At 45.2% G+C, this 13,712-nt stretch overlaps 1 protein-coding gene and 1 long non-coding RNA gene across 2 annotated transcripts; both read left to right on the top strand.

The window, feature by feature from the left end:
- Window positions 1–328: 328 nt before the first annotated feature.
- On the top strand, window positions 329–954 carry LOC141022425 (uncharacterized). Its single transcript, XR_012183725.1, has 2 exons — window positions 329–506; window positions 606–954. It is a non-coding gene; the product is annotated as an uncharacterized lncRNA (long non-coding RNA).
- A 7,513-nt stretch (window positions 955–8,467) lies between these two features.
- Window positions 8,468–12,346, top strand: LOC109784833 (uncharacterized). The gene is made up of 2 exons (XM_020343439.4): window positions 8,468–10,939; window positions 11,938–12,346. Exons 1-2 carry the CDS (start codon window positions 8,650–8,652, stop codon window positions 12,000–12,002), a joined length of 2,355 nt encoding a protein of 784 aa, XP_020199028.3. The 5' UTR covers window positions 8,468–8,649; the 3' UTR covers window positions 12,003–12,346.
- The last annotated feature ends 1,366 nt before the right edge of the window (window positions 12,347–13,712 follow it).

The following is a 13,712-nucleotide window of genomic DNA, read 5'->3' as shown; positions in this document are numbered from 1 at the left end:
CTCTCGACTACACTATATCGGAGAAGTTTGTGCTTATTAAGGATTATATTGATGGGTTGCCTTTTACCATTGCACATGATGATTTTGATGAATATAATATGCATGTGCTTGCTGCTCCTACTTGCAATTATTATGAGAGAGGAACTATATCTCCACCTTCCTATGTTTACCACACGATAGAATTGCAAGAAGCTGCTTATACTATGCATTGGCCTTTACTTGGTGTGCATGAATTGTTCTTTTATGACATCCGATGCATAGGAAGAGAGTTAGACTTCGTTATAATGTTATAGATATAGGGAGTATAATGTTATAGATATAGAGGATACGCTCTCTTCTACCTATACTGTGTGTGTGTCTCGCAGAGTGCAATATCAATCTTGTGTTCCAGATTCAATTCGACTCCGTCCTCTCAAAACAAACGCATGCACCTATGGAGGGGAGAAGCGCTCTCTGCTTCCTCGTCGTGCTCACCCTTCTAGCAGCAAGCCCCGCTCTTGCAGCAGGTACTCGATTGCCTTGCCCTTGTCTTTTCCATCTCTCTTCCACGAAAAAATATCTCCTGCTAACTGCGTCCATCCATCCATGTATTTCTTTCCGCGCAGAGAGATGCGAGCAAGAGCAATTCTTCTCCCGGATATGCATGGACTGGTTGTGCGCGCAGGAGTGCGCCAGCCAGAACCCGGACATGAGGGTCAAGGCGGCCCACTGCACCGCCAAGGGGGTCAAGCGCTATTGCCACTGTACCATGTGCTATAAGTAAGAACTAGAATGTGGTTAGAGAGTAGTACTAGCTGCTAATAAATTGACAGTTTGAGATGTTCATCTGTATCGCTCATGGCAATGATGTTGCTGGTATGTTTCCGCTTGATCGCTAGTTTTAGGTGCGATGACCATGTTGTTGTGTTGTGTTTTACTTTACCTCTCCTGCCTTGGTTGTATATTGGTTGAATTCTTCACCGGTCCTCGCATCTCTATCTCTATATCCATCTCTACTCGCTATCTCTATATCTCTATCTATATGTATTAATGTAATAGAGCGAGTTGCTTAGATCCAACAAATCTCACTTATCTCTCTACTTCCTCAATCTTTGGGTGCGAAACATGTCCAACATGCTCAGCACTACTTGCGGACTGCTTTCACTTGGCTCATGGTGTTACATCAATATCGTTCAGTTTTTGTTCCAGGGAAGCGAATGGGCTGGCACATTTCTTGGCTAGGACTTGTTATGATTCTAAAACTAGCTATGTGGGTGGATGTTACTCCTGAATTCTTATTACCTCGTGTACTTTCATGATGTAACTCTGCCACGACATAAATAAAAGTGCCAGTAGGCTTTCTTTTCAAAAAAAATGTTGTAATTATTAATATTGTATTTTGATTGCCATGTAGTTATTACTTTCCAATGACTATAGTCCCGAAATTATAACTATACAATTAGTTAGGCTAATTGGTTTGATGCTAACATCTCATATTGACAAAATTTGAAACAAAAAAAATAAATCAAATGTTGCCAAAAAAATTGGTAACCAATCACTAGCCAATATTTTGCCTTTGTCAAATTTTAGCATCCCGGCTTTTGGCATCAAACAAAAAATGCTCATTCTCCCTTAAATGTCAATTATTTTTAATGTTACAAAAGGAGTAAGTGCAGACATCCAACGTATCTTCTTGATTTAATGGCCTATATTTCCTCGACTTTTAGCACGAAGCATGTCTAACACGCTCAATGTTATCATTATCATTAAGTTTGTAATTATTACTATCCAATTATTATTGTCTCATAATTATTACTTTCCCAAAATTATTACTATCCAATTATTGCCCATCTGCCGTACTTGAAATACGTAAGGTTATTCAATCATCGTTTCACAAAAAAAAGGATCTTTTGTGGAGAAAATGGGAATTTTATTCCATAACTACAGGGTTACAATCAAGATGCAGAAGTTATTCAAGGGTCAACGTAAGTTAAATAGTCATCATTCTAAATGGAGTGAATATATCGAGCCTTTTCCTTATGTCATCTTATACAAGAAGGGTAAAGAAAATGTCGTAGCGAATGCTCTTTCTTGCAAATGCATGTTAATCACCCAACTTGAACACTATGTTGTTGGCTTTGATCATATTAAAGATTTGTATGAGCATGATGCTTTCTCTGCGCCTTCTTTTGTTAATTGTCAAAATGGAACTTGTTGGGAACCACATATTACATGAAAGGTAGTTATCTAATGCGTGCTAACAAGCTTTATGTTCCCGAGAGTTCTTTACGTTTACTACTTTTGCAAGAATCACATGGTGGCGGACTCATGAGACACTTTGCGCAAGACAAGACTTATGTGACGTTGCCCACAAGTACTTTTGGCCAATGGTGTTTCGCGATGTTGGACGCTCCGTCAACCGATGCAATACATGCCGCAAAGCTAAGCTCAAAGCTCAATCCCATGGTCTTTACATGACATCGCCTATTTTATGTGCACCTTGGGACGACATAAGCATGTATTTCATATTTGGTTTGCCTAGCTAGGAATAAAAATAAAAAAGACTCGATATTCATTGTTGTTGATAGATTCTCTAAGATGACACACTTTATTCCATGCCACAAGACCGATGATGCTTGACATGTTGCAACTTTATTTTGTAGGGAAATCTTGTGTCTACATGGAGTGCCCAAGATAACCATCTAATACCGCGATGTTAAATACTAGAGCTAATTTTGGAAGACTCTTTGCGCCAAGCTAGGAACCAAGCTCTTGTTCTCATTGGTGTATCATCCTCAAACTGATGGCCAAACGAATCTGGTCAATCACACACTATCCATCCTACTTTGCTTACTCATTAAAAAACGTCAGGGAGTGGGAAGAGTGCTTACCCATTACCGAGTTCGCCTACAATCGTGCAAGACATTTGACAATGATGAAGTCTCCCTTAGAAGTGGTCTATGGCTTGGATATCCTTCCGTTTCCTCTACAGGAGTGCACCAACAATGGATTTTCAAGTGCTCGAGCCAACTACATGAAGAAGATGCACGAAGACACAATACTCACCATCGAGCGCAAGTGCAAAGGCATGCAAGATCAACGCCAAAAAGAGACCCATGGTGTTCAACCTCGGAGATCTTGTGTGGCTACACCTTTGATAGGATCGCTTTCCGGAAGAATGCAAGTCCAAGCTTCTACCCAAGCCGATGGCCCCTTCAAGGTTCTATAAAGGGTCAATAACAACGCCTACAAGATCGACATCCTTCGTGACAAGTACTCGCAGAGCGACAATTTCAGTGTCATCGACTTGGCACCTTACCATGGTGATGAAGTTCACGATCCGAGAGCAGATCCCCCCCCCCCGGATGGGGGGGGAGATGGTGCGGAGCGCCCCACGAACATCCCCATGGATTCTACACCAACACCTGAAGTGTTAAGTGAACCGATGACTAGAGCACATGCACGCGCCATCGAAAAGGAGGTTAACTCGCTCCTCTTTGAACTACCCTTAACTTCATATGAGACATGGCTACTACCTCAAGCGGAGACCTTGTGCATACTTAGTTACCATGGAAATGACCATGTAAAAGAAAGGGAGCAAGACCAAGCTAGGACGTGAGAGGTGTAGGGTTAAGGAGAGAAGTTCGGTCCAAGTGGCCATCCATACATCTAGGCCCTGCCCACGAGCAGTTCATCCCAAGTGACCATGTATCGCTCTCTCTCACCCCTGTCACTATAAATAGTCGTCCCCTTCCCTCTCTGTAGGGTTAGCAAAGTATACTGAAGGATACTGAGAGAGTTTTGCTCCTTGTACCTCCTCCTAGAGGAACAAGACCTCCATCTTGGAGAGGATCTCTCTAGATCTCAAGACCTCAATCTAGGAGAAGGATCTCATCATAGGTCTTCAAGAGCTCCTAAGGGAGAAGGATGCATCATATCATCAAGCCGTCATCTCCACATGTGGATTTGGGAAGAACTACCCTAGCTGCTCTGTCTCTTAGTTGATTGTGGATCTTGCTACCTAGCGTGAATTTTTGTGGAAGGAGTGCATGTGTGATCATATTTTATTTGAGTGTTTCTTTTCCTTGTTTTCTCCTTATTCCTCTTGATCCATCTTCAAGTGTGAAAAGATTGGCCCACCTAGGGCTTTCCCTACATCAAATGCACATGATCAGGAAAACATGATCATCATTAATGCGTGAGCTAGTCTTAGGGGCATGACTAGGGACCATATTGGTGTTTATGTTTCCATACATGCAATTGAGCCATGCTTCGAATTCATATTCAAGAATCAATGCAATTATAGAACAGAAATATAAACTTGATTGTGAACATGAAACTAGAATAATATATTTATTATTTTCTTCATGGCATATTTCTAATAGAAAAATTCAACACTCATCAGCATGACCTTCAGACCTATCCTAGAGCTCAAAAGCAAGTGGCAAGAAATCTCTAGGTCTGAGGCACCTAGCAAGCAGTTGGCGTTCATATCGCATATGAAGTCCATATCAAACCATGCAAACAATTGAGCTCCATCCTCATTTAGTCGTGCACACGTTGGGCATAATGCATCGTCGATCTACACCCATACATCGGTGTTGAATCCCGAAACTAGCAGGAAGGCTGTTGTGTGAAATACACCATAGAAACTGTTGTTGGGGAACGTAGCAATAATTCAAAATTTTCTATGCATCACCAAGATCAATCTATGGAGTCATCTAGCAACGAGAGAGGAGTGCATCTACATACCCTTGTAGATCGCGAGCGGAAGCGTTCAAGAGAACGGGGTTGATGGAGTCGTACTCGTCGTGATCCAAATCACCGATGATCCTAGCGCCGAACGGACGGCACCTCCGCGTTCAACACACGTACGGAGCAGCGACGTCTCCTCCTTCTTGATCCAGCAAGGGGGAAGGAGAGGTTGATGGAGATCTAGCAGCACGACGGCGTGGTGGTGGTAGTAGCGGGATTCCAACAGGGCTTCGCCAAGCGCTGCGGGAGGAGGGAGATGTGTCACGGGAGGGAGAGGGAGGCGCCAGGGCTTGGGGTGCGGCTGCCCTCCCTTCCCCCCACTATATATAGGGCCAAGGGAGAGGGGGGCGCAGCCTTGGCCCTTCCTCCAAGGAAGGGTGCGGCCAGGGAGGAGTCCATCCTCCCCAAGGCACCTAGGAGGTGCCTTCCTCCTTTAGGACTCTCCCTTCCCTTATCTCTTGGCGCATGGGCCTCTTGGGGCTGGTGCCCCTTGCCCATATAGGCCAAGGCGCACACCCCTACAGCCCATGTGGCCCCCCGGGGTAGGTGGACCCCCTTGGTGGACTCCCGGACACCTTTCGGCACTCCCGGTACAATATCGATAATGCGCGAAACTTTTCCGGCGACCAAAACAAGACTTCCCATATATAAATCTTTACCTCCGGACCATTCCGGAACTCCTCGTGACGTTCGGGATCTCATCCGGGACTCCGAACAACTTTTGGGTTACCGCATACTAATATCTCTACAACCCTAGCGTCACCGAACCTTAAGTGTGTAGACCCTACGGGTTCGGGAGACACGCAGACATGACCGAGACGACTCTCCGGTCAATAACCAACAGCGGGATCTGGATACCCATGTTGGCTCCCACATGCTCCTCGATGATCTCATCGGATGAACCACGATGTCGAGGATTCAATCAATCCCGTATACAATTCCCTTTGTCAAGCGGTATGTTACTTGCCCGAGATTCGATCGTCGGTATCCCAATACCTCGTTCAATCTCGTTACCGGCAAGTCACTTTACTCGTACCGTAATGCATGATCCCGTGACTAACTCCTTAGTCACATTGAGCTCATTATGATGATGCATTACCGAGTGGGCCCAGAGATACCTCTCCGTCATACGGAGTGACAAATCCCAGTCTCGATTTGTGCCAACCCAACAGACACTTTCGGAGATACCTGTAGTGCACCTTTATAGCCACCCAGTTACGTTGTGACGTTTGGTACACCCAAAGCATTCCTACGGTATCCGGGAGTTGCACAATCTCATGGTCTAAGGAAATGATACTTGACATTAGAAAAGCTCTAGCAAACGAACTACACGATCTTGTGCTATGGTTAGGATTGGGTCTTGTCCATCACATCATTCTCCTAATGATGTGATCCCGTTATCAATGACATCCAATGTCCATGGTCAGGAAACCATAACCATCTATTGATCAGCGAGCTAGTCAACTAGAGGCTTACTAGGGACATGTTGTGGTCTATGTATTCACACATGTATTACGGTTTCCAGTTAATACAATTATAGCATGAACAATAGACAATTATCATGAACAAGGAAATATAATAATAACCATTTTATTATTGCCTCTAGGGCATATTTCCAACAACTGCTTGGCTGTCATGGTGCATGGTGTATTCCATATGTTAAATTCATTTTTTCCGGTGTACAGGAAAATTCGGTTTCCTGTGTTACTCACCAAAAAAATTCGGTCAGTTTGGTATTTTAGCTGGTTAATCAAAGAAGCCGAATTCATCCCGCCCCACATGTTGAGTACAAGCCCTCCCGGCCCAATTAGAGATGCCTGGATGGCAAGGCCCAACCGCCTGGCGTTCTTTCAGTCTTTGTTCACCAGTAATGACATGTATCACTCATTGTGAGCATTAAAACTCCAATCGCCCACTAGCATAGGAACAAGAGCCAACCCATTAGGAATCGTAACGAAGCATGCGTCGAACCACTAGGAGAGGTGCAGATTAGTTTTAGAAATCTTTGAAGGTTTCCGAACCTTTTTTTACTCATTTTTCGGTTTACCTTTTATTTATTTATTTTAGATTATTTTCATTTTTCCTATGTTCCTTTCCCTTTTTATTTTCTTCTCTTTTTTGTTTTAAAAACTTCATAAATTTAAAAAATGTGAAAAATCTCGAAAAATTATTCAAAATTACAAATTTTGTTTGTTTTAAAAAAATGTTCATAATTAAAATTTTCTTCATGCTTTTAAAAATTGTTCACGAATTTAAAATTTGTCAAGTGAATGAGATTTGAAAATGTCCGTAAATTTGGAAAATTTCATGAATTTGAAATTTTTTTGATTATTTCGAAAAAAATATTTAGTGAAGCATGTTTGTGAATCTGGAAATTGTTCAGCGACCGAGATTTTAAAAATGTCCAGTGGAAAATGTTCATGAATTTGAAAAAAAAAATAGAGAGTGAGTGGTTTTCAAGTCATGCAAAACTTCATGAAGAATTACACATTCACAAGATTTGAAAATTGTTTAGTGAAAAGTGTTCACGTTTTTTTTCAAGTTCATGTAAAACTTTATGAACTTGAAATTTGTACGATGAACGAGATTTGAAAATTTTCCAGTAAAAAAATGTTCATGAATTTGAAAATTATTCGGGTTTTCAATATTTTTTTCGAAATTTAGAAAAAGGTCATGAATTTGAAATGTGAACGATATTTGGAAAATATTTGTGAATTTGAAAGAAATGCAAAATCCCTACATTTTTTTGTTTGAGGAGCTTAAGGAATCTCGAATAGTTGATCGCTGGTGCTAGGGCCTCCCTTTTTCCCGTTAGAGATGACAACAAAGTATCATCATGCTAAATTCAGCCAAGAATCTTGCCAATTAAAGGCTATGATATGTAGTACTGAATCTTAGCAAGAATCTTTATCAATTAAAGGTTGAAGATCTTCTGTACTAGGCTTTTCAAAATGCAAACGAATTACCAGATACTTTATAGGGAAATCACCTACTACACACTAAACTATATCCGCAAAAGCATGTAATTCACTAGTATCCATGTTAATAGGCACCAAAGCAGTCTTGTGATAATTAACCCCCATTTCAGAAACTTGTTCAAAAGAAGCCAAAATCCACTTATGGCTAAGAGATATTCAATGACCATTCTCCAAAAAAGGAGGGTGTGTCTCCATATTGCAGGCACATGACCCCCTCCACTAAATTAGGAGATAACCCCACTAATCAAACTTGCTTGAGAGCCTTTGAGTAACATTCCAGAGAAGGCATCTACTATCAGGTTAAGCAAGAGAGGAGACAAAGGGTCGCCCTGTCCTAAACCTTTACCAGCATAAGAAAGAAAGCCATTCTCCTCCTTATTTAACAAGTTTAGCCGTGCACACATTGGGCACAATGCGTCGGTCTCCATCCATATCTTGGCATGAAACCGCGAAATGCATAGACAGGCTGTGTGTAGCAATTATGTCATAAAAGCTGTTTTGTTGACGGTATACATGGTGCGTCCCATTATCATTATCATGGCATAACATTCGATTTTCCATTTCTTAGATGGAATAATATTCGGGTTTTCGGTGCACAGGAAGATTCGGTTTCCCGTGTTACTATTTTTTTTAGCAAAGTTTGCTGTGTTACTGGGACTGACCAAACAAAATTCAATCGGTTCGTTATTTTAACATTAACACACACATGTTTTTTTTTAAACAGAAATCGTTATTTTAGCAGGTTATAACCGAAGAAGCCGAATTCATCCCGGCCCAATTAGAGACGCCGCCTAGGTCACGCCCCCACCCCTGACCCCGACTCAGCCGCCGCAACCGCATCTTTTTCCCCATCCTCACCCCGACTCCCGACGGCCGACGGGCCATCATCCCGATCTCCACGCCCCCCCCCCCTGCTCGCTCGGCGCCCGCCACCCCCATGGCGATGAGGCCGCCGGCGCCGGTCGACGACGCCATGCGCGCGGTCTTCATGCGCCTGCCGGCGGACGACCCCAGGAGCCTCGTCTTCGCCGCCGCCGTCTGCAGGAGCTGGCGCGCCATCCTCTCCGACCCCGGCTTCGCCCACGGCTACCGCGCGCTCCACGGCGGGCCGCCCATGCTCGGCTTCCTCCACAACGAGTACCGCGCCGGCAACCGCTTCGTCCCCACTTCGACCTTCCGCCGGCGGGCGTCCCAGGACCGCCCAGACTGCCAGGTCCTCGACTCCCGGCACGGCCTCGTCCTCCTCTACGCCCCTGCGTACGACCCCCCTCTTGAGGCCCGCGACCTCGTCACCGGCGACTGGTGGGACATCGACGACGACCCCAAATGCCGCGACATCATGCACTGGCCGGGCGACGGCCCCGACGACTTCTTCAGCGGGACTGGGGTACGCTGTAATGCCACGGTGCTCTGCGCCAAAGATCGGTGTGACCATCTCGACTGCCATGGCGGCCCTTTCCTCGTGGCCTTGGTGGGCTCTGTGGAGGAAGGAGGCATTGCCCTCGCCACTGTCTACTCGTCGGAGGCTCGTCAGTGGAGCCACATGATCTCTGTTCAGAGTCCTGGTTTGCTCACCGATGACGGAGGGCACACTGCTGTGGTGGGAGATAAGGTCTATGTCCCCAGTTATGAGTGTGACAGTGTCGTGGAGTTCAACATTCGTGAGCAACAACTATCTGTTATCAATGTGCCAGAGAACCTGGGCCAGGGATTCCTTTACCTCATCGGTGTGGAGGACGGCATGCTGCTGTTTGCGTCCGTGCTCAAGCCTAGACTCTATCTATTGTCAATGGAGGCTGGTCCTAGAGGAGCTGCGGCATGGGCACGACGCAGGGTCGTCGAGCTCGAGCCATTGCTCCCTCCCCGTGCCCTCTTGGACATGTCGGAGTCGAACATCTGGGCGGTTGGTTTTGCGGAAGGGGTTAGCGTCATCTTCCTCAGAACACCGGCTGGGTGTTACGCAATTGACCTTAATTCAGGCCGAGCCAACAAGGTGGGTGAATTTAGCATTGAAAAGGTCATGCCCTACGCGAGGTTCTGCACTGGAGGTACATACAGACTAGCCAACAAGGTGCATGATGAACAGGGCATTGAAAAGGTCATCACCCCCATGGCGATGCCGCTGAGTCCGCCGGCGCTGGTTGACGACGCCATGCGCGCGGTCTTCATGCGCCTGCCGGCGGACGACCCCAGGAGCCTCATCCGCGCCGCCGCCGTCTGCAGGGGCTGGCGCGCCATCCTCTCCGACCCCGGCTTCGCCCGCGGCTACCGCGCTCTCCACGGGGCGCCGCCCATGCTGGGCTTCCTCCACAACGAATACCGCAGGGGCAACCGCTTTGTCTCCACCTCGACCTTCCGCCGGCCGGCATCCCATGACCACCGGGACTGCCACGTTCTTGATTCCCGGCACGGCCTCGCCCTCCTCTACGCCCCTGGGTACCATGCCCCCTTCGATGTCTGCGACCTCGTCACCGACAACTGGCGGGAGATCGACGACGACCCCAAGTGCCACGACATCATGCACTGGCCGGGCGACGACCCCGACGACTATTACAACGGCAGCATACACTGTAATGCCACGGTGTTCTGCGCCATAGACCGATGTGACCACCTCGACTGCCATGGTGGCCCTTTCCTCGTGGCCCTGGTGGGCTCTGCGGATGAAGGAAGCATTACCCTCGCCACTGTCTACTCGTCGGAGACTCATCAGTGGAGCGACATGATCTCCGTTCAGACCCCGGGTCTTCAAATCGATACCGGGGGGCGCACTGCTGTGGTGGGAAATAATAAGGTATATGTCCCCAATTATGAGGGTGACAGTGTCGTGGAGTACAACATTCGTGAGCAACAACTGTCTGTGATCAAGGCGCCAGAGATCCTGGACCAGGGATACCTTGACCTCCTGGGTGTGGAGGATGGCATGCTGCTGTTTGCGTCAGTGCGCAAGCCTAGACTCTATCTATGGTCAATGGAGGCTGGTCCTGGAGGAGCTGCGGCATGGGCACGACGCAGGGTCGTCGAGCTCGAGCCGTTGCTCCCTCCTCATGCCCTCTTGGACATGTCGAGCTCGGATGTGTGGACGGTTGGTTTTGCTGAAGGAGTTAGGGTAATCTTCCTCAGAACTCCGGCTGGGTTGTACGCAGTTGAGCTTAATTCAGGCCGAGCCAACAAGATGGGTGAATTTAGCATTGAAAAGGTCATGCCCTACACGAGGTTCTGCATTGGAGGTACATACAGACTATCTCGTCTGTTTTTTCAAACACGTGCACCAAGATATGAATGCTAAACATGCCATTGACTAGAATTTCAGTGTTTTTGCTTGTGGCTTACATTGTTGAGTAGTTTAAGTTCAAGAGCGCCCAAATACGTCGATGAATATGTTCTACGTTGCTTTATTCTTCTCATTTTCTGCTTAGGTAGATAGATATTTGTATTCAGGTCTGCTCGCCTTCTCTGGTTTTCTGCGTCTAGATATATGCAGTACTGCTACATTATTCTGATGCTGAGTCATACCGCAGAGTTGCCTTATTGTAGTCAACCACGAGTAGTCTCTGTGATTTTTCCTGTCATGCCGTCTTTGATGTTGATACAAGCCAGAGGAAAGAAAGAGTAGTTGGTGCTGATTAAGTAGGCAGCTGACCAGATAACTCAATGGTGAATGTGTAGTAGGGGCTGTATCCTGTATGTTTTTGTTTGGATGCTCTAGTATATATGGTTTTTGCTGGTTATGCTCAAGAGTTAGTTAGCTTAGTCAAAGCTTTGCTAATCAGGACCCCTTAGCAGTTTTCGTTGTTGTGTACCTCCAATCGCGGATGCATTACATCTTCTATATATACGACGTGTTTGGTTCGGCCAAAAATGCGCGGCTTCCGATTAGAGCGATTTGCGAAACCATAGCTAGCGTTTGTTTCACTGCCAACGTTTTCCGTAACAGCGCTTTCCGATACAGCGTTTCAGAAAATCGAAACCGCTCGATACAGAGGTGATTAGAAAATCATCAGGACTCTGGTCGCATCAACCAAACAAACAGCATATTGCGAAAAATTAATCGGAAGCAGCGGGTCTTGTTACGGCAAAGCGAATACGTTACCCGGGCCGAACCAAACGCGTCGATAGTTTGGTTGATATGGACAGCTAAAGATGAAATTATTTTGAGGGGGCAAAGTGCGCTCCTTTCCCTGTTTTGTTCGTCATGTTATCTGATCAATCCTTTGTTACGGTGCAGCATGGGGCCGGTTGCCGGCCTCTGATGAAGCCCCACAAGCAGTTGCTGGTGGTACGATGATGTAACCAAATGGCGTCAAGAAAGATGGTCTCTCTACTTTTGCCTCCCAGAAAGACTTTGAAGATGAGCTGCCTTCTGCTGCTGGCTGCGTTGGATGGTTTGGTTAGGGTTATTTACAAGAACAAGAGCTCTTTGTATCTGCTACCTCTGTCTTTGTGTCTTCGTGTCGGGGGTCATCCTCCTTTTCAGAAAAAAAACTTCTGTCTTCGTGTTTTAGGAGTATGTCATGCTATGAAATTCAAATTTCAAATACAGCCCATGTCTTAACAAAGACAAGCTTGGTTTCGACCAGTGGTATTAATGTGGGTGGATTTACAGCTTATTATGATGAGTAAGCTGCTACTCAAAACTGGATTGCCTTTGTTTTCACTTGAGTTATGGATCGTGCTTACATTTCAAAACATTGTGAATGGCAGACATATGCTATTCATTTTAAATAAGCACGGCTTTTTACAAGCAATGTCATGGCAAGCATCGCAAGATCAGGAGCCGATGCATTCAGTGAAGTTTGTTGAATCTTTGTTTTTCATGTATTTATCCTCAGTTTCTATCATTTCTTTTCTTAGGGTAATTTATATCAATTCTAGTAGCACGAAAAACATAAATTTAAAGGACTACTAGTCTGACATCAATCTCTGAATAAATAAATTTACAGATCTCCATCTTCCATCTAACTTATATGATACTTTGAAGATTAACAGTAGCAAGGAGCTGCTAATAGTACAAGCAAGCAGAGTAACCAAGTGACAACAACACATCAACACCACAGCATTGCATTGCACCATATGGGGTACTTCTTCCAGGCCCCAGACTTGGTTCAGGCTCTGGTGGCCCAAACTCACCAGTAGTGTGGATCCCTTGACCTTCATCGGTGGCGCACCGGAGTTGTCGTGGTTTTTTCTCAACACTGTATTCCTGTTCCATGTCCATCTCATACATGATCATTAAACACCATTATTGTAAGATCTCCATAAAACCGCTGATTGCAGCTGCTCAGATGGCATAAAATGCCATACCTTATTGTACTATAAGCCAAGAAGTAATCAAATGATTGAGCCCCACATTTCTTCAGAAAAGAAATCATGGCCTACACCAATTAACTTACTGAGGAACCCAGAATCCAAACCAATTAACTAGTGAAAAAAACATGAGTGGTTGGACCTGGTGAAGCACCTGAATGGCGAAAATCTTCCAGTACTCTGGCAATGGCTCTATTTCCTCAGGGTTGGGCAATCAGCATTTTCCCAACCTCAAATTTTTCTAGCAAAAACAAAAGAAGCACAATCAGTCCATCCAATAGAAAGAGCATATCAACGCTGATTTTCGTATATATGATAACCCAATACACCCATTTATATTGGCCAAACATCATCCTAAACAAAAGTGAGGATATTATACAAGGGAAAATTGGGAAGCAAAGAAGATGTAAAGCCAAAGAGGAAGTGCACAGATTTTGTGGATATGATATTATCGCACATTCACATTCTTAATCACCATTCATCTTAGAAACTATACATATTTGTTGTTGGATTGTAGAATGACATTATAAATAGTGAGAAATGGAGCACATTTTTCTTTGCTGCCTCTGATTATGCTACCAAAAACAAGACAACAATTGAACCAATTTTTAAATGACGACAATTATCACAAAGGCGGCAGGGTATAATTGGCAGAGGAAACTTGCATCAAACTCAGTTCTAGTAGACTTCTATCTA

This window comes from Aegilops tauschii, chromosome 5, assembly GCF_002575655.3.
Source record: "Aegilops tauschii subsp. strangulata cultivar AL8/78 chromosome 5, Aet v6.0, whole genome shotgun sequence".
Taxonomy (NCBI): Eukaryota; Viridiplantae; Streptophyta; class Magnoliopsida; order Poales; family Poaceae; genus Aegilops; species Aegilops tauschii.
The sequence above is the reverse complement of the archived record's forward strand: the minus strand, read 5'-3'. Positions and strand labels throughout refer to the sequence as shown.